Source organism: Bemisia tabaci, chromosome 5 (assembly GCF_918797505.1).
Source record: "Bemisia tabaci chromosome 5, PGI_BMITA_v3".
Classification (NCBI taxonomy): Eukaryota; Metazoa; Arthropoda; class Insecta; order Hemiptera; family Aleyrodidae; genus Bemisia; species Bemisia tabaci.
The window spans coordinates 17075678-17096835 of record NC_092797.1 but is presented as its reverse complement, the minus strand read 5'-3'; the positions used below and the strand labels follow the sequence as shown (position 1 = coordinate 17096835).

At 39.5% G+C, this 21158-nt stretch overlaps 1 protein-coding gene across 1 annotated transcript in view; it reads right to left on the bottom strand.

Moving 5' to 3' along the window:
- The window catches only part of Pdp1 (PAR bZIP family member Pdp1), a 274442-nt gene extending 254815 nt beyond the window's left edge, over positions 1-19627 (bottom strand). The window contains exon 1 of the mRNA XM_019058768.2: positions 19037-19627. Within this exon, the coding sequence (XP_018914313.1) occupies positions 19037-19127 (91 nt within the window). The 5' untranslated portion in view covers positions 19128-19627. The remainder of the gene's footprint in view (positions 1-19036) is intronic.
- Between the last annotated feature and the right edge of the window lie 1531 nt (positions 19628-21158).

Genomic DNA, 21158 nt, shown 5'->3' with positions numbered 1-21158 from the left:
CAAGCAAAAATCCGATTGAATCAAGAGTATTTTTTCTTGTCAATGTTTTCAAAAGTCTGGACTCTAGATCCAATGTGTTTTTTTTTTCCAGTGCAGCACACGAGAGGCTAAGTTGGATCGAGGTATCAGAGCAGGTTGGAGAAAAAAGTGTTGCAGGTTAGGAAAAGAATGGAAATTGATACATGAAATCAAAAACAGTATGGATGCAAAAGTACAAAGTTCTAGGAATAAAAGCTGAGGATATTCTCAGGAGAAAAATGTAATGAGGAATAAGGAATATCAGACTCAGTTTGACAAACTAACTTGACTAAACGCTCAACGCGATGACAACTGATCGTTGTTGTGCAAGGATAAAAGATATCCCTCCCGCTAAGAATAACTCGAGATCGTGAGTTTTAGGCCACACCCGGAAGTTCGCAATGTTCGATATTCGAACATTATCTATTTAAAAATTGGAGTTAAAAACTCGTTATAGTTGGAGGGTAGAAACTACTTTCAGCACTCTCTAAGTGCGCGCAGTTAAAAACAAATAAACTATATCAAAGAGGTTAGGCCCTATGGCTACCCCGGCCGAGCGCGATGCTACTCCGAGATCTCGAATTCTCGATTCAGGAATTCAGATTATATACTGTAATAAAAATAGCGTTTGAAATTCTATTTCAATCGATGAGGATGCTCTGTCCCCCGCATTGGAATTTCCTCAGTCCGATAAGAATTCACATTTGAAAATTCTGGTCGTATTGAGGCGATCTCTACAAGGTGAAACAATTTCGGTCATGCCCATTCTCCGAAAAAGCTCGGCAGCTGGGGCGGAAATCCTCGGCCCAGGCTGCGGAAATCAAAATTTCCAAAAGCTTAGTAATTTAATGTTTTACAAGAGAAAGTTTGTGCGGATTCCTTTGAAAACGTTAAGGAATTTGCTCCGCACTATGCAGAAAATTCATTGCACAAAAATCCGCACAATAGTTTTCTTTCATGTAAAAAATTAAATTGCCCATTTAAATTTAGCACTAGCTGATGTAGCTTACTTCTTCTCTGCTTAACGCGGTCCATTTTGTACTTGCACAAATCGGTGAAATAACTATTACAGTGATACATTCATTGTACACGGAGAAAAAAACTTCGTGCATGGGACTCGAAGTTGAGGTCATGTGGATCTCTGAAGTTTTCGGATCTCGCATACGAACACTTGAGGTCCAGCTACCGAAGTTCGGGTTAGATATCTGAAGTACTTAGGTACATACCGAAGGGTTCGAGTCACACATCTGAAGTATCCGGTACATACCTAAGTACTTCAGATGTCTGACCCAAACTTCGGCAGGTGGACCACAAGTTTTTAGATGCGTGATCCGAAAACTTCAGAGATCCATATGACCTCAACTTCGGGTCCCATACACGAAGTTTTTCTCTCCGTGTACTGTATTTTGCAATTATAGGAACTATACAATATATGGCTCAGCTTAGAAACGACGTATGTACCATACGGAATTCGTCGTCTCCCGGACAAAGGAACGTAACTCCATTCCAAGGTTGCCAAATTGACTACAACAGTTAACTCATTTTACAAAAATGTATCTGTGAAATTTTGTTCCAAAATTTTCTGATTTTAGCATGGCATTTGAGGAAAAATCTGTAAATTTTTCAAATTGAAGATGCCCAAGATTCTCTTAATTATTACTCAATTTGCGAGGAGGAATTTGGAAACATTGGAATGGAGTTACGTTTTTTCTTGTAGGAGACGACGAATTGTCCATCTGCGAAGACCAAGACGAAGAAGTAATGGAGAAAAAACAAGCAGTTCCAACGCCCAAGCGTTGGAGGGCGCTTCTTTGACAAAGCATATTACAACCAACTAATGTACCCGAAGACTGACGAAGATGGAATTTAAAGTGGGATTCTTTAACCGCAAAACCCAAGGTAGATTTACACAGGTATGGAAAAGTTGAAAATTTCTCATGAGCCTCAGTACGTGTCACATGACCTCGTGACGTAGGTAAAGGGGCCCGTTTTTTAATTAAATTACAATCAAATTAACATTCAAACGTTTGTGCGTTTAAACTCTAAAATTAATATCGCATAACCAAAATTGTGCAAAAAATCCCACAAAATTTTGACAAACGATAAACCGAACATAATAAATCAAAATGATCAAAACATCCAACATGGCTGACGCTAAGGGGCCGCTGGAGAGCCAATCAGAGACCAGTTGTTTAGTTCTGTCCATACCTGTGTAAAGCTACCTTGGCGAATTCCATCAATACCTAAGATTGACCGCGACGATCTGATACTTTCCACAAGCACTTTGTGATGAGTGTAAGTTCGGCACACTTGTGGTGCGAGGAAACATAAAGGATGCACTGTAAATCAGACGACGGGAAAGAGCGGCGGAACCTCTAAAGCTGGTGCGTCAACGCGATCTAGCGGACAGCGGCGTCGCGACGCCGCGAGGTAGGGCGCGCAGGTCGCGGGGGAGCGGGGCCGCGTGAAGAGGAGTTCAGCAGTGGGGAGGGGAAGCGCGGGTCGCGGGGAAGAGAGGGACCGGCCGGCCGGCGGTGACATCGGCGCTGGCTGGACCCATATTCACGGCGTGAACCGCTAACTGGAATTGGGGGTCCTTATTCATTCTCTTGGTCCATGACATAACCTTAAACCTTCCGCTCAATGCCGCAAACAGCTGACGTGTCGATGCTGCGCCAAGAAAATGAACCAATCACAAAGTAGCACAGTAATACGTCACTAAAATGAAGAGATCACGTGACTGTTCGTAATATTTTCAAATCAATCTGAAAGTACTGCCTCGGATATAAGTATTTAAAGCATAAGGAGGCCCTAAAATACTTTAACCAGGTAATACGTCCGTGCGAGATTGTTATGCTTAAAAGCAAAACATTTCACGAAAACTTTTACGAATACCAGATGCAGAAAAAAATCAAATTTTCCCGGGTGTACCAGAATGGCGTCATTACCCATAAGGCAAAAGGGCATGTAGTATAGTACATGTTACATCGGGGGAGTCGAACGGTTGGAAAGGGCGCATCTGGTACCCAGAAGCGCCCAAAATGTTCAAAGGCGGATCGCACTCACAATGGAAAAATCCCGAGTGAGGCATGACTGCTGGCAATCAGAGTCGACACTTGACGCATCAGCGGCAGGAAGTGGGCAATGAGAGGAGCGAGAAATGATTTAAGACACCGCAGGCGGCACAGGGTGGCCGGGATCCCGCGGTCGCGTGTTGACTCCAGTTGAGGTAAGTCCTGGTCTGGTCCCCGATCTTCACTCCCACACCCGAGATCATCGAGGACTACAACCCTCGAGCACGTTGCCGACGAGCGGCGATTGGGGGCGATGCGATGGCGATGCCTTGACAGCTCCGCGCCGAGCCGCTGTCCCTCACCTTCTCTAATTAAAATTGATTAATCCGGGGTTCTTTCTCGCTCCACGAAACCCCACTTAAGCGGGGTCCGCCGAGGAGATCGGTGCCTCGCCGTAGAAAGGAGCACCCCGATGTTGCAATCCCTCCGGTGACATTTTGATCTGGGACAGAGTTTGCCGGAGCACACACTGAGAAATAAATGTTGGGTTGTACGTGCACTGGAAAAAAAACACATTGAATCTAGAGTCCAGACTCTTGAAAACATCGACAAGAAAAATGACTCTTGATTCAATCAGATTTAAGCTTAGGTAAATCAAAAGGAAATCCGCTCAAATTAAGAGGCTTGGTTCTTGACTTAAGCAAAAATCCGATTGAATCAAGAGTAATTTTTCTTGTCGATATTTTTGAGAGTCTGGACTCTGGATCCAATGTGTTTTTTTTTCCAGTGTGTACGTGCTGTAGAATGTTGTCCACTGTAAACTGCACTACTTAAATCATGTGAGCAAATTATTGTACCGTGCTAAGGAAGAACGCTGTATGAGCTCTCAGACGTTGCCAAATTTCCTTGGATAAATCACGAATTTTCGGGGAAAATTGTTAATATTTTTCTTTCCATTTATCAGAGAATTTCGTTCGTAATTCGATCTAAAATTTCTGAAAATTTCAATGAAAATTGTCCATGAATTTCATCAAAAATACACATTTTCTGCTAGGAAATTCAGTAACATTCAAACGGTCATGCGGCGTTTTTCCTCGGCCTGGTAATATTCCTACAGTTCAGTTTGGTTACATATATAAAAATGTTAGACTGAAATTTTGTGTCGGATTCTATAAAGCGCCCAAAAATCCCGAGTAATATGAATGCGAAGTGGAATCTTTACTCCTTACGGAATGACTTACACCATTACGGAGCGGAATCTACTCTTTGCTTGCAGTGTGAAACGCTTTCATGGTGCTAAAATCACTCCAAGCGACCCCTGTGGCGTTCTAGCCTGTGACGTTATAAAAAAATGTACAAAATTGCTACCACAATAACTGGCCACCATTTTCTGAGTTCCTTCAATGCAAACATATTCGTTTAATTTTCGGCGCCTAGAAACGCTGCTTGATAAAATTTTTGAGTTACGAAACCATACAACGAAAAATAGGATGTGAAAGTCCTAACCTACCTATTCTTATTCTGGAGAATTATTTAGAGGGTTCCCTACTATTCTGCCGTGCTGAGGAAAAACGCCGTATGAGCCTTCGGGCATTGCCAAATTCTCTCTGGCAAATCATTGATTTCCAATAAATTCTTTGAATATTTTTCTGCCAATTTCTCAGATAATTTCGTTTGTAATTTGATCTAAAGTGTCTGAAAATGTCAAGAAAAAATATTCATAAGTTTCTTCAAAAATTAACATCTTATCCTAGGAAATTTGGAAACTCTCGAATGTTCATACGGCGTTTTTCCTTAGCACGATAGTATTGGGCTCCTCTGAGTTACACCATGACACAAAATCCAAAACTGATCCGCAGATTAGCCGAGCTTGACCCTTTGTTAGTTTTCACGAGGCATCATAACACCGGAATCCTCAAGTCAGAGGATAAATCGTCGCCCTTCTGACGTAAGGGCGTACCTCACTTTCATCGTGAGCCCTGCTTTACATATGAATTCGTAATTTCTGGGGCTCATGCGGAAATCGAGGTACTCCCTTACGTCAGAGAAGCAACAAGAGCCGTATGCCACGCCGAGCGGCCGAGCCAACGATTTCGGCCACATAAACCTGATTTCTGTCCTTAGAGGACCGAACACGAACACGTTTCTTTTTACTTCCATTCTTTCGGAAATCTTGTACTTCGGAATGCCCAAACTGCAACTGGCCGATAAAATCTAGAAATCTCGGGTTAGGTCGGACGGTTGATAAAAATGCAGGAATTAAGAAAAAAGGGAAAAACTGAGGAGGCCAAATTTAAATAAAATGAAATAAAAAAATACCTGCGAATGCATTAAAATATGCAGCATTCTTGTCTGCTTGTGAGTAACTCGACCGATGAAGCTGAAGGAGCAACAGACAACCGCAACGTTCACAAAATTAAGTAAAAAAAAAAACCTAAATTCAAGCAATGATACCTTTATTTTGAATGTACCGTACTCTTAGAAATATCTAAGTGATATTTAAGCATTTAGTGATATTAAGAGCATTTCACTACAGAGTTTATCTCACCCCTTAGAATCTGAGGTGATATGAGTAAAGTGCGGGAATTCTGCTCTTTAAGAGCGGGCTTAACTCCCCAAAATGAGTAATTCCGCACCGCAATCATCACTCTGGTCGTTTGAGAGCAATCTGGAGTGTATTCCACTCTGAGATTTTTTAAAGTGCTTGGTTCAGGGGTAAATTTTATAAACAAATTATATGACTTATGAGCTGGGTTGAATAGTGATATCCATCCTTCCTTCGAATTTTTCCCGGAAAAATTCGATACCAACACTGAAGAAAACTCACCTCTAGCGGTCATTCACTTGGGCCAAAAGAAATCACGGTGCGAATGAAAAGAGTTACGAGGCAATTAGAAGATGATTGATCGCTTATGCAATATCTTTATCTTCTCCGCACTGGCCATACTACAGGTTGATGCCTTTATAATATCGTTAGAAAGACAATAATTGGTTCGGGACTTCACTGTTCCACTTATTTAGGACGATTATAGGTGGAATTTAACGATCTTCATCTCACGAGGTTTTACGTGTTAAGGCTGCATTAAGATAGTAGTCTATGTTTCAATGCCTTGACAAGAGCCTTGATCGTATTTTATGGTCTCCAAGAGGATGTTCAATTATCGAAATGGAAATTAGGACTTCAATGGAGGAAATCGTCAGTTTCTTTAGAAGCAAATAATTGAAAAAAATTAATAATGAGTGAGAGTTGAAGGCGTCAGAAAGAATCGGTTCCCTTCACCCTGTAGGGAGAAAAGTTTGCAAAGACGTCACTGTGATGACAAAAAACGGACGAAAGCATTTAATTCAGTCATTAATGAGGATACTAAACTGAAATGTTGGCCATTCACCACGGGCATAGTGATTTGAGGTTCATTGAATCCATTACAAACGTATTTTAGACCTTTACTGCAAATCAATAAGAATCAAATAAGAATTCAGCTACATCAATTTATAACGTTGTAGTGCTCTTGCAGTACTTCATTTCTTCATTGTAAAACTCACCAACAAAATTTTTTTAAAACGTCCCGTGGTGTTTTTTCTTTTTTTTCTGTGTGCGTGACATTCTACGAAAATCTCAAGCATAAAAGTTGGCTTGTTTCCCAAGAAAAATTTAAAATAGGAGCGAAGACTTCGGAACGCCATAATTAAGATGCGTGTCAGTGCTTATCATCCGCCAGGTGAGCTATTGTCCCAAAGAGAGTTTTGTATTGTTTTGATGCTACTCATCTCTTATCAATCAAAGAAGCTTGAATAGAAATACAAAGGTAGCATCAATTTCATCAGGTTGGAGCTCGGCATAATTAAGGCGTTGGGTGTAGAATCTCTACACTCGTAGAATCTCTCTACCCGTCCGTATCTTCGAATCTCTACTGCTAATTTATATTTTTACTGGGCGAATGTTCTGAAACTTCTAGTTATCAGAATCGTAAAATCATAAAGAAATTCAGTAAAAGTTTTAACAAATTTCATGCATTTGCTTTAGTTAGAGTAGATAACGTTAACGGAGATCCCGAGACACCGCAACCAAGAAATGGACTACATTTTGCAATTTGGAACTATAAATTCTAGCCCGGTTTAAAAACAACGTATGTGCCATTAGTTTCCCTATGCACATAAGTGTTTTTTCAGATGAGCCAGAATTTATAGGTCCGAATTGCAAAATGCAGTCCAAATGTCCTTCATGCACCCAGCGCTTCAATTTGCATCAAAGCGAAAGCAACACAAAATACAAGTACTCGGATAGGCAACTATTACTGCACGAGGGATGTTGTCTGGCCTACATCCAAAATTGAAGGCGAAATAGCGATACGTGTAACAGCGATTCCTCTCTCGCTTCGATTGAACTTAACCCTTAAATTTTTAGGCAAAGAAACGACAGTGTCATGCACGTGCTTTTGTCGTACTAAGTTGTCGATATGTTTTCGGACGAATTACACGTTAAATCCCCAGAAGCAACTGTGACCCTGCTTGGGAGCCTCTGCGTGTGTCGTTTCTGACCACCTGCGTGTTTCCAAAGCCTTATTACATGTGTCGACGAGATGGTTTTTCAGGGACGAACGAAACTCCGATCGCCGCACACCGCACCGGCCGGGGATAGGGATACTTGGCACGCGTCTACGTCGACCATCGACGAGTGGCGGGAGAATAGTAAAATTTGTTTGGCAACAGAATTTTTCGGCCCGGTGGAAATTGAGGGGCGTCCAAGAGTGAGGACGTGGTGCGCTCCGCGAGAGATCGATTGATCTGCCATTTAAACCTACGGAAAAGGATCGATATACAGTGTGTTCGGAACGAACACCTAAATAATCGATTCTTTACCACGGCCTCAACTGGGGAAATATCAATGATCGATCATTCAATGGTTTAAGAGTGAAGACGTCGCGTCCGACGCATTTTCTCGCCCGGTCGTGTGTCCGCGCGCTTTACGAGCAGGGACCCCCCCCCCCCCCTCCCCCAGTATTCGGCCATTTACGACCCGCTTTCTTTATCTTTATTTTTTTTTCTTTTTGACTAATTTCATTCATTACTCCAATCTAAATCTGTATCAATTATTTTTACCTGGCCTTGCCGGATGTTGCCACACTCGCGGAAAATCACTTGTCATTGCTGCTCCTGGCTGCGCGCCGGCCGTTTGGGAGCGAATAGACGAGCAAATAACGAGGAAGTGGTTGTACCAAGGTGACGTATCTCTACATATAACACTGTCCTAGAGTTACCTCCTTCTCATAAAAGTTTCAAACGCTGATCCAAACCTCGCTTATTTAAGAAAGAAATATCGTGCCGTATGTATTGAACAGACTGTAATCGTCATTTAACATAAGGCGAAGTGCGTTTTTTCCCCTTCCCTTCCTTTTCTGATCAGAATGGTTGTATACAATAGAAAACGAATGGAGAAATCATTTCCGAACCCCACGAGAAACCGACCGACGGTTTGTGCAGTTTCCAAAAAAAAAAAAAAAAAAAAAAAAAAAAAAAAAAAAAAAAGGCCAATTTTGACAAACTTTCACGGCTACCGGATGATCGGTATGCATATCAATCTCATCACTAGGTGCAGATAACTTGCTGCTAATGGTAAAAAGTTGGAATCCAAAAAGTAATATTTTTGCCTTGGCCATTAGCATCACTGATATAGCCAAAGAGTACAGCCATGCAGCTCTAAAATATTTTGTCCCTGGTCAGGCCTCCGACGTGATAAGAGTAAGCCATGAATCTTACTTAATTATTTCCAGCTACAGTCTGATACTTTGTTGCTTGATCAAATGATTTGATACGGCAAGAACATGACGAATTTATTGATACACGAACCGATAAGAATCCCTTGTCTTCCGGATTTGGTAATAATTTGGAATTAATATTGCTGTTTTTTTGTTTTCGATGAAACATTTGTTTATCTATCTTTTAGACCAGCTGTGTATTTTTTCGAATTGGACCAAGTTCGAAAGAAAGGAACCAAGTCAAATCAAATAGAAAAAGAGGTCTAATGTTATATTTCGCCCGGCAAAATACAATAACTGAAATTCACCGCAAGATTCAATGTTGGGAATAAAGTTTAATTTCTATTTTCGCATCAAAATATGATTTCTCGGTTTTGAGATTAAATTTTGGACACGAAAAAATTACAGACTGATTGAGGTCAGAACTAACCCTACCTGCCTCAAATTTTACCAGTGTGCGGCTTAATGCTTTTTTTTTCTTTTCTTTTGTTTTATCCGTTTTGAACTTGCACACCACAGTTCATTGTGTTTCAATCTCAAACGTAGGTATACCTAGGTTTTGGGGGGGGGGGGGAAAGTCAATGAATTTTAAGAGTCAAAAGTCTCAGATTTTCTTAAAATTGAAACCAATGGCTTTCCTTCGAAGAGAATTTTGGGAGAGTAGCATGAAGGGGGAAGGGGGCTCAAAGCACTCCATCGAAGCCACTGTCTCTCGAGTGCCAAATAAAATACGTGATCTGAAGTCATAAAAAATGAATTTTATGAGGTTCGAAAAAGATCTGTAAAATATCAGCCGGTATCATTATCCCGCGCGGTGCTGGCGGACTAAAACTTCCACGCATGATTCTTGTAACCTATCGCAACAATTAATTATCACTAAAGCGCCTATCGAACTCCTCCGATCGATGATTCCTTGTCAATCAGGACTGGACTGATCGCGAAGTGGATGATACGAAGCTGATAAGTGCGGCTGATCGTGGTGATTGCGTTGCGATGAGATAAAATCTTCAATCGCCACGGTATCATAAACTGCGACTGCGGGATGAAAGTTTGTTGAAAGATGAAGTCCAAGCTGAGCGACTATCTACCAACTCAGCGAGCAGAAGTCTTGTCTCGGCTGATCCACGACGAACTAGACTTTAATAAGAGCGGATTTGTGTCTAGTCCGATAGCATATGTAATGTACCCGACCTACCTTACACCGAGGGAATCTATCATCAAACTTACGTTTACCGATTTCGTTCTTTAATTTTCTCCCACGAGACAATCAATGAGAGTTGTTTGGTTCTAATAAGCTTCCATTTGAGCTTTTCAAGTTATAGATGTAGAGGTTAAACGCGCTTTGAGATGAGAATACAAGAAATTATTCATGCGGGCATGATGTGACACATGGGTTCGGCTGAGGAAAAGAACCAATTGAGGCAAATTAATCATTATTAAGTACCACGGTGCGTTTTAAACAATTTTAATGCGGTCAACATACCACCCGCGATTTTTTTACGGAAATGTCAACTAGAAGGCCTACTGATTGAGGAACAACAAACCGCGAAATCTGTGATGGGGCCGTTTTTGAGAAAATGCGATTTTTCGCTTTTTTGGCGGGAATTTCGGGTCAAGGCGCTGAAAAAGTCAAGTTAGGCTGTTTTTGTAGTTCGTAAATGCATATCCTATACAATATGAATCAATCAAGTGCCAGTAGATAGCTATTCGTGCATATTGCCCAAAATTCATATCCTTAAATCCACGACTTTTGGGTTTTTGGGGGTTAGTCAAGGAGAAATCCGAAAAAAAGAGGGTTAACCCGGAACAAATTGCTTAACAAACTTTTCCTACGTAAACTTCTTCAGTAGGTCCTATTGAACAACATACCAAAAGTTTACCACGGTTCGCTCCCGGAACACCCCCCCAAATTGCCTAAATTTCAAAATGGCGGCCATAATAAGGCCTCTGGGAGTTCGATTTTTTTTAAAAATACGCATACAGTGTCATGTGAGGTGTCAATTCCTATGTAATTTTGGTCGTAGATTTCAAATATGAAGTAAAAAAAGTCCCTTGATCAAAAGGGGGTACCCCAAATCCAAGATGGCAGCCAATTTTGAAAGTCAAGAGGGTGGATTTTTAAAAAGTTCGCGTGATAAGGCAAGTGAGGTATCATTTCTTATGTAATTTTGGTCGTAGATTTCATTTATGAAGTCATAAAAGCCCTCAAGTCAAAGGGATTGCTCCAAATGCAAAGATGGCGGCCAGCTTTGAAAGGCAGGAGGGTGAATTTTTGAAATGTTTACGTGACATCCCTAGTAAAATAGAATCAACCTGACGTCAGGGTATGTTTCATAAACTACCCTGAGTCAGATTGATATCAGCCTGAATTAGTCTGACTCAGGGTAGTTTATGAAACGTCAGGTTGATTCTATTTTACTAGGGATGTCACGTAAACATTTCAAAAATTCACCCTCCTGCCTTTCAAAGCTGGCCGCCATCTTTGCATTTGGAGCAATCCCTTTGACTTGAGGGCTTTTATGACTTCATAAATGAAATCTACGACCAAAATTACATAAGAAATGATACCTCACTTGCCTTATCACGCGAACTTTTTAAAAATCCACCCTCTTGACTTTCAAAATTGGCTGCCATCTTGGATTTGGGGTACCCCCTTTTGATCAAGGGACTTTTTTTACTTCATATTTGAAATCTACGACCAAAATTACATAGGAATTGACACCTCACATGACACTGTATGCGTATTTTTAAAAAAAATCGAACTCCCAGAGGCCTTATTATGGCCGCCATTTTGAAATTTAGGCAATTTGGGGGGGTGTTCCGGGAGCGAACCGTGGTAAACTTTTGGTATGTTGTTCAATAGGACCTACTGAAGAAGTTTACGTAGGAAAAGTTTGTTAAGCAATTTGTTCCGGGTTAACCCTCTTTTTTTCGGATTTCTCCTTGACTAACCCCCAAAAACCCAAAAGTCGTGGATTTAAGGATATGAATTTTGGGCAATATGCACGAATAGCTATCTACTGGCACTTGATTGATTCATATTGTATAGGATATGCATTTACGAACTACAAAAACAGCCTAACTTGACTTTTTCAGCGCCTTGACCCGAAATTCCCGCCAAAAAAGCGAAAAATCGCATTTTCTCAAAAACGGCCCCATCACAGATTTCGCGGTTTGTTGTTCCTCAATCAGTAGGCCTTCTAGTTGACATTTCCGTAAAAAAATCGCGGGTGGTATGTTGACCGCATTAAAATTGTTTAAAACGCACCGTGGTACCTTCGTGAAAGAGACTTATGTTGTTTGCTGAGGGTGAGCGAGGGTGCAAGTGTGTGTATTTTTTTTTCATTATTACTTTATGAATAAATGAAGAAATTAATGACAGATGAATTTAAAAGAGCGACTAAAATGTCTTTGCAAACCAAACACATTTTTCCGCATCTTTTTTAATAACAGGACACATTATTGATCGATACAGGAATAAATTGTATTCCTTTCATTTTTTTCCTTCTGATCCAAAACATTAAAAAATAGACGTTTTTTGACAAAAAAAATAAATATGTGTGCTTTTTGCTAACTGCTGTCACTTAAGTACAGAAAAATGACAATTTATAATATGTAATTTTCGGATTTGTTTCATGAAAATACCTAAAATACACCCTACTTTTTTAAGTATGATGCCAAACGACGAATGAAACAATAAATTCATGGACAAGAGGTGGCCATTTATTCTACGATCATTACATTGAATCAGGCTTAGGATCAGATTTATTATATGAGCCCGAGTAAAGGCTATTTGCACACACTAAATAACATTTTAACTTTTCCTCTTCTTTCATGACAATTTTCCTACCATACTGTACAAAAGCCGAAAAAAATAACTATGTCTCCAATATTTCAATAAATTTTGCAAGATTGTCAAAACATGTTTTACCGTGACGAAACGTTCTTTGTTGTAGTGGCCGTCTTTTGGACGCTGCATAGGAAAAAATTGGTATGTTTAAGACTTAAAACTTTAAGATTTGGAGGTTCAGCAAACATTAAAAGGTACGGATGTTTTTAGTTTTCATGACTACGTACTATAGTGCCTCATAAATTCGACGTGCAAATCAATGGGCAGAGGGCAGAGTAGTCATGGTCAACAAATAAAGACCTCTCAAATCACGTGCACTAGAAACCTCAGCTCAGGTAGGTATACATCTTCCGTGTTGACAGCACACTACACAGCCCATTCATATGCACACAAGGGCGTCGCACAAGAGACATCATTTTAAAAGAGACTGAATCTCTGCTAAATCGATTGAAATAATATATGAGTTGACTATTTTAAAAGGCCGCTTGGTACAGAGGGTACCGAGGAATAACAATTCTATTGAAACTAAACGTTTTATTTCAAGTTTCACCGCAACTTCTCTTTGCGGTCGGTCGATTACAGTACCAGATTAATATTAGAAAATCCTATTGAGAGTTTAAAAAATACATTTAATCAACATGGCTCTCGGGGCGAGCGTAAATATAGCTTGGTGGCTATTGCTAAAATGACGATATGAATATTAATCATTCTCATTTACAGAGGATATGTATGAAAAACAGGCACCGGATAAAATGCGCTCTCATAAATACCTAAGTTTGATTCCTATCGTGGTTTACCATCCTTCCACAAAAGAAAGGTACATGCAGCCGAAATGCTGCGTGAGTTTGATTAGACCTATCATAACATTTACTATACACGGTGTTTCAAAAGTCCAGCCCCCCAAAAGATGGTCCCCTTTGAGATAGGAAGTTCAAAAGTTAGAGAGGGGGGGTCTGGACTTTTGGAACACCCTGTATACTTGCGGACACATTCGCAAAATGTTCAGAGAATTTAGGATTTTTTCCCTGATTTCAAGTTGCAGAGGTAAGACTTGTTAAATCAGGTGTAGCGAAATCAACCAGTCTTTTGGTACCCATTTTAGAGTATTGAAGTTGTTGCTACTAAAGCACCGGCTCTATTTCACAATTTATTAAATGGTTGCTCTGGCTTTACTATTGGTTGTAGCGCGAAAACTCACAGAATATGGAGGCACAAGGTGTATCATTATTTTTTCCTCCACGGATTCTCAGTAATCGTAATTACCGTGTTGTTGTCGAAACAAATATCGGATTAAACGATACGCATCCGCATAAAAATAACCTTCACCTCGCGGCCAGAAGATTTTGATTGATTCGTGGAAGTGGATTTTTTAAGTGGATTGAAAATTTTGTTCACGTAATACGTAACATGGATTTCTATCGAAATCACAAACAGTTCGCTTTCGTAGCAAGGTATATAGCCAAGAAGAAAAAAACCGCTCGACCCGTTAATGTAAGAACTCAATTCTTTATCGAAACAGGAAATGATTTTACGACTATATCAGAATTTCAAAAATTCATTTGCCTAAAATTCTTACGTTGTGGGTACCTAGGTAAAATGTTTCTGTGATGTCATTTAAATTACTTATTCCTTGAACACTAAAATTTCGGTGTAAATTTTAAAATGTTCATATTAAAGTTGCTCGAGTTGCAAAGGTTACTGATAATAAATCCTTTTCCATTGATATAAATGAGAAAAATCGAAAAAACGAATAGCAAGACCCGCCAATGTACTGCCGTCGTAAGGAAAAACTCCGTATGAGCATTCGAATGTTGCCAAATTCCCTCTTAGAAAATCTACATCGTTGAGGAAAGTTTTAAATATTTTCTCTTGAAGTTTGCAGACAGTTCAAATCAAATTACGAACAAACTTCTCTGAAAAATTGAAAGAAAAACATTCACAAATTTTCCTGAAAATCCGTGAGTTGTTGAAAGAAATTTGGCAACGTCTGAAAGCTCATACTGCATGCTCAATATTTAGGCTTCCAATTTATTTACTTTTATTAATTTCGTTATTTGTGGTTATTATTTGTTCCCAGTGAGCCCCTGAGATCCCCTAAAAACGCAATCAAAGTTCTGCTTCGTCAGGAGGTTAAATTGGATTGCATTTTGCAAAAAGGAACCACTAGCATTGCAATGTTGCTAAGATTGTGCAACTTCTTTTGTCTTGGAGTAAAAACCCGATCATCCCTTAATAGTTTCTATTTTACTCGCTGAAAACTGTAAATTTAAGACAAAAATTACCATCTAAATTTCATAGTTTTTCACAATTTCCGCAATTTTATTGCAAAGGATGAAGTTGCACAATCTTAGGATCATTGCAATGCTAGTGGTTCATTTTTGCAAAATGCAATCAAATTTTACGATAGAAAGGTAAAACCGGGGCCGGGCCCATTGAGCTGCGGATTAGAGGCAATCCGGCCTCAGGTGAAATCAGACCTGCGAAAATAGGGAAACCCGCGTCCTACACCTTGCGTATACTATTAATAGTCGACAGACAGCCTGACAATAGGACCCCGGTGGGCTGATAGTGAATTAAGTTGGACTCTCGACCGTCGAAGATAAGTGGGTTGACCTGGGGTTAGTTTGGGGAAGCGCGGGATGAATAAGAATTGCCCACCAGCCGAAAAGACCGCGAGAGAAAGGGAAAGAAGACATTATGCACCCTCTTCTGGGCCGCTGATCTAGGATACGATTGAACGTTCTGACTGTGTCCACCTTCTTGCGAATCGGCAAAACTCTGGGACTCTGCACGGTGATATATTTCCGACAGATTGCATCGGGGTTTAAAAAAAATTCGACCGCTACTACCTAGTACCTGTTTGTTTTGTAGTAGACCAGTAAAACAATTCAGAAAATGGGTCATCCAATATTTATGGCATTTTTTGGTAAAAGAGCGTATAGCGCTTGCAATGCTGCTAAGATTGTGAAATTTTTAATAGCGTTTTCTGCAGATGAAATCTTTAACTGTCGTCTTACTTCCTTACTATAGTGAGGAAAAAATCGGAGCAGATTCGGGGAAAAATTCATAGTAAAACTTACTGTCGGATAAGTTAGTCACAGGCGAAGAACTACCGTTGCACAATCTTAGCAGCGTAGAAAATATCATAGGCCCTTTTACCGAAAAATGCCTCCATTTCTTCTAGTTTCACTAATATCTTCCTTTTCCTTAAATTTTTTCTTCACCGAAAAAGTTTGTCAGGTTCCACAATCCAGACTCTTAAAAAATTTTACAAAAAAAAAATACTCTTGATTCAATCAGATTTTTGCTTGAATCGAGAGCCAAGCCTTTTAATTTAAACGAATTTCCTTTTGATCCAAGCAAAATTCCGATCGAATGAAGAGTACCTATTTTTTCTCGTCTCATTTGGGAGTCTGGACTCTGGATCCAAGAAACTTTTTATCCACAAGTACCTAGTTGTGCAGTTTTAATTTTTAACCAAAAAGTTTTTAGGGCACTGGGTGTCACCTTGAAAATTTTAAAACCATGTCTTGCTGCACGTATCCGAAAAAAAAGAGTTTAAAAGATGGCAAAATAGAAATGCGTGCGCTAAAAATCTCATCGAATACCTACAGACACCGAGTGCATTTCCGATTCCGCCCAAGGAATTATTCGCCCGAATTTAATTGGTTTTCATCGGCAAATTTTCTGCCTTATACGTGGATAAATAAAAATGATTGGTCGTTATTTTATTTGGCATTATACAGGGTGATCCAAAAGTCCCGGAGTACTTCATAGTACCAGACATCAACCCTGTAACTTTTGTGCTTTTGTGCTGGAAACTTTAAATTTCTTGAGTGTTCCTAGGTCAAAAGAAACGACTTTTGGGCAGCCCCAACAATTTTAAGACCATCCTAAAAGGAAGTAAGAATACGGATTTATAGGAGTGGCGGGGGACTTTTAAAAAACCTTGTATGTAATGTGATTTCCAGGGGCAAAATTTTTTCAGTCCTTTCTCCGGTACCTAAAAATATACGTAGGACGCTCGTAGTCTCAGCCGCTTTTAAGTCCGGCTAAGTGCCTCTCATTGGACGGTGATGCGCTTTGGACTCATCAACGGATTTTGAATCTCCTTGTAAAACCGACATGTTGAAAAAAAGAGAGAAAAAACAGACGTCTGCGAGTCTCTTAGACTGGAATTTCTAGGGTGCAAATATAACTAGACAGTCTAGTAAACAGAACCAATCTGTCTGACACGTGTAAGACGATGGAATACCTAATAATCATTATTTCAGTATTCATATTTCTTGTGCTATATTGCAAAGGAAAGTTGATTTTTCCCCCCAGATATGAAAAGCTTCTTTTGCACTCGGTCAGATCTCATTTGTGAGGTGCGTTTTGCACCGGCCCGATGTCTACTTTGATCCATAAATTAAGAAATTCGTGCGTCAATAATGAACTCCCAACGCTTTTAAGATTCTTGTTGAAGTTCGTCACATAGTGCGTTAGAATGTAGGACTACAACCAGTTTCGAACACAGGTTTTTCGCGACTCGCTTTGCGTGTCGTCACTTCGAACTTGGATAATTTGACGCGTCTCTGAGGTTTTGATCACAGACAAAAACACCAGGACAATGAACGCATGAGTTTTCGGTAGCTAAAGCCAAGGTTTTGCTACCCAAATGAAAAGGGCGAGGCTCATGAGGATGGGAACTTCGTTGATTTAAGTGAAGCTTCAATTTATGGAAAAACGACTACGCCAGAGAATAGTCATCGAAAAATAACCGACAACCTTATTATTTTGTTAGTTTTTATGAAAAATATGGCAATTCGCAGTTTCGCATAGGTAACGTTATGCATTCAACAGGTGGTATAACAAAACAAAACCCCTCATTCTGGCGTGCAAAGATCCGCGGAATACCTCCATGACCTTTTTCATACCGATGAGAATTGAATGGACCCTTGGGCACCCGCCTCCTTAACACGTGATGTTAAAAATATCTACATTTTTCTATTTATTTATTTATTTATTTATTTTTTTTTTGTAGAAATAAGTATGTAGATAAAATATAGCTCGTTCCAAGTTTGTTCCTACATTATTCTAAATGGTCTACCATGGCAGACCCAAAATAAACTTCCCTTGATATCCAAAATGACGTCAGGCTTGACAAGAAAAATTTACACCGTGCCGGCGAATACATTTTAAAAAACCATTTCCCATGGAAAATGGTTAAAATAGATCGAATTTAGTTTAAAGTTTTTTTTTTTATGATTATTTAAAATAAAATTATAATAAGACTTGGCTCCTAACTCCTCAACTAGACTCGCACATAAATGCCACCTGGAGGAACGAATATCTTAAAGAGTCTAAAAACAGCAGAAATAATGAAACTACTTCGCACTTCGATGAGAACTTCGTGGGTACTTACTTACTGCGTAATAACTTTCATATATGTCCGTATAAAAAAGCAAAAATTATCCAAATTTTCCAATCGTAAATTTTAAAGAGAACATAAATACTGAAACGAAAATTCTGTTGTTCTACCAAAAGCAATAAAGTTGCTTGTCCAATTACTACCTATCTTGAGACGATTTTAGCCGGTAAGTACATGCATCTATATGCACGACCGTACGCCGGGCGGCACCCTCTCTTGTAAATTGGAAAGCACAAATAAGGGGCTTGGAGGACAAGGCGCATAAGTGCAGTTTTCGAAAGAGTTGACGTATTAATTATTTTAAGTAAAACTAGTCTTACTAGCCGAAACTAGTCTGGCAATTAGACGTAAGCGAATTTGAGTTTTTTAGTTTGATTTTAGCCTTAGTTGATTTAATCGGTTCGCTGTTTTTTAGTTTCGTTCATTGTTTTAATTTAAAACTAGTCTTACTTAATGCATATGCTGGGAAAAATTCGCTCCCAAATTCCAATTACTAAGCGTCAAAAGGACAATTTGAACTTTCTTTTCACCATAAGGATCCATGTAATTTCGAAAATTCAAACACGTATTTCACGAAACAGCCAACACTGCACTTTGCACCTCGTCCTCCAAGCCCCTCAAATCTGACACACTGCCTGCATTTTGCATATTATGAGAGGTGAATTGAAACGAGAGCTCCATCTTCGAACGGGTAAATTCAGAATCACTGATTAAAAATATAGTACCCGAGACACTTACCGCGGCCCGATGAAACAGATCATGAGTCGTCATCGACTAAAAATAAGCGATGAAAACACCCTCCGATTAGTTAGATTGCAGGCTAAACGAATGAGACCGACAACAAACGCACCATAGGTAGGTACGTGGTGAATTTTTAAAGTTCCGTCGTACCTCATATTTGCTTGGTCAGTTGGATCTCTGGTCAATATCAATGGCAGCAAAGATTGCCTACTAGGTTTTAGTTAATCACTGAATATTTACTCACCTATTAATGGGAATAATCCTAACTGTTGATCCAAAAGTGACTTCAAACCCAAGTCAAGCTCGAGCGCTGCGGGATCATCACACTCACTCATTTCAGGCACTATTTTAATTAACACTATGACTTGAAAATGAAATAAAACGAAATAAAATTGACTCAAAAACAATAATTGCGAAAATTACAACAAGTATCACTCGAAGTATGGCGAATCACAAACATAATAAGCACAGACCACAATTTTCGCGGATAAAATTTGGCACTGTCGCGAATCGGACGATCTTCGAAAATTGTCTCCGAACTTACGCGAACACGATAAGAGAACTCCCCGAAATAATTACTAAAAAACTAAAAAACTAAAACAACGTAACGAAAGGAAAACAATAACAAAGATTGCACGCGCGGCCGACACCTGGGACATAAGCTAACCTTCACGAGCCCCCGTGGACTGACTGGTTACTACATTCTAAACGAATTAGAGATTCGAGTCAACAGATGAAGTGGTGCCAACTTCTCATTGAATAAATAACACATTACATCATACTAATACGAGGCGGCCCGCGCGGGAAGACGTACAACGCGCAGTGTTGGTAACTCTGGTTGGTCAGCCGCGTCTGGACTCCGCTAGCTTGCTTGCCGGCTAGTCTCGAGACCCCCCCCCCCCCTCCCCTCACCCCTAACACTTCACCCCAGCCCGCAGTCCAGCCTTGCCTGATTGAGCGTCAATTTTACATTTTTTTACATACTCGTGTAGACATATAGACGGCGAAAGGAAACAACATTTTCGACGTTGTACGTTTATTCTTCTACGTGTTTTTCTACGGGGTTCTTTTGGTTTCCATTATAAAACTGATTAGTTTTCCATCTTAGGACATGGTGGAAGTTTTTTTTTTCTTGAAAACTGATTGCTTTCATCATCCATTAGTGTAATTTTTTTTCAATTTTAACTTTTAATTTTATTTTAATTTATTACTTCATTGTTTTAATTATTTTAATGTATTATGATTTCCTTTTAATTTTTTATCTGAATTTATTAAAATAATATAATGTACTTTAATTCCTTATAGAATTTCGTTTTTATTTCTCCCATTTCAATTATTTATTGGTACTGACTTTTTTTGCTCAACGATTCTCAGTTGTTTAAATGTAGCAGGTGCAGTCCACACTCTCCGTAAAAAACAGTGTGAGAAATATTTAGACCGCGTTAAACAGAAAAGAACCAAGCCACATCAGCCATTGCCAAATTTAGCAGGGGAAATTATTTTTTACGAGAGAACGTTTGTGCGGATTTCTTTGAACATTTTAAGGAATTTGCTTTGTATTATGGAGAAAATTCATAGAAATTTGCACAAAAATCCGTACAACCGTTTTCATGTAAAAAATTAAATTGCCCGATTAAATTTGGCAATAGCTGATGTGGCTTGGTTCCTTTCTGTTTAACGCGGTCCAGTTAGAGGACTCTGATTGTCCTTAATCGTTGCTACAATTGTGCATTTTTTTGCTAAAAAAGTAAAAAATCCATAGATTTATGAATTTTCGATTAAGACATTTTACCCGAAGTGTGGTTCTTACTCATAAGCTGGGACCGTCCTCCCGTTCGGTGCCAGAATAAAAGGTTACCTTGCACAATTTTAGGAACACACAATGACGTCTATAAGAAGTTTTATTTTCCCGCTCAAACAATCAAAAAGGATCAAAAGACATAGCGTACTTTCTTCCAGCACCTAGCACTAACATCATCAATAAATGTTCGCGAAAACGTGAAAAAAAAAAAAAAAAAAGTGAAAGAAAAACTTTGGGGAAGTGGCCGCCTCCTCTCTTCCCTTAAACGCGCCGCCAATGTTTTAATGTTGTCTTAGAGAGTTATCTTGGGCCCGGTACCTCAGATATACTGCTCAGTTTTCTTCATTTTGAGACTGTAGGACCCATCTCCCCCTCTTTTGAGGTCTTGGGGACCCTGTGATAAATTTTATCATAACATTTTAATAATTAGGGCCCCTTCACACTTTCCCAAGCTTCATTTAAATCTCTGAGTGCTATACTTGTGAGGTCTCAGGGGTTTTTCAGTCGCTTTTGAGGCTTCAGTAACCCATTACTACCACTGACTATTTTAATTTCGAGTCCTCAT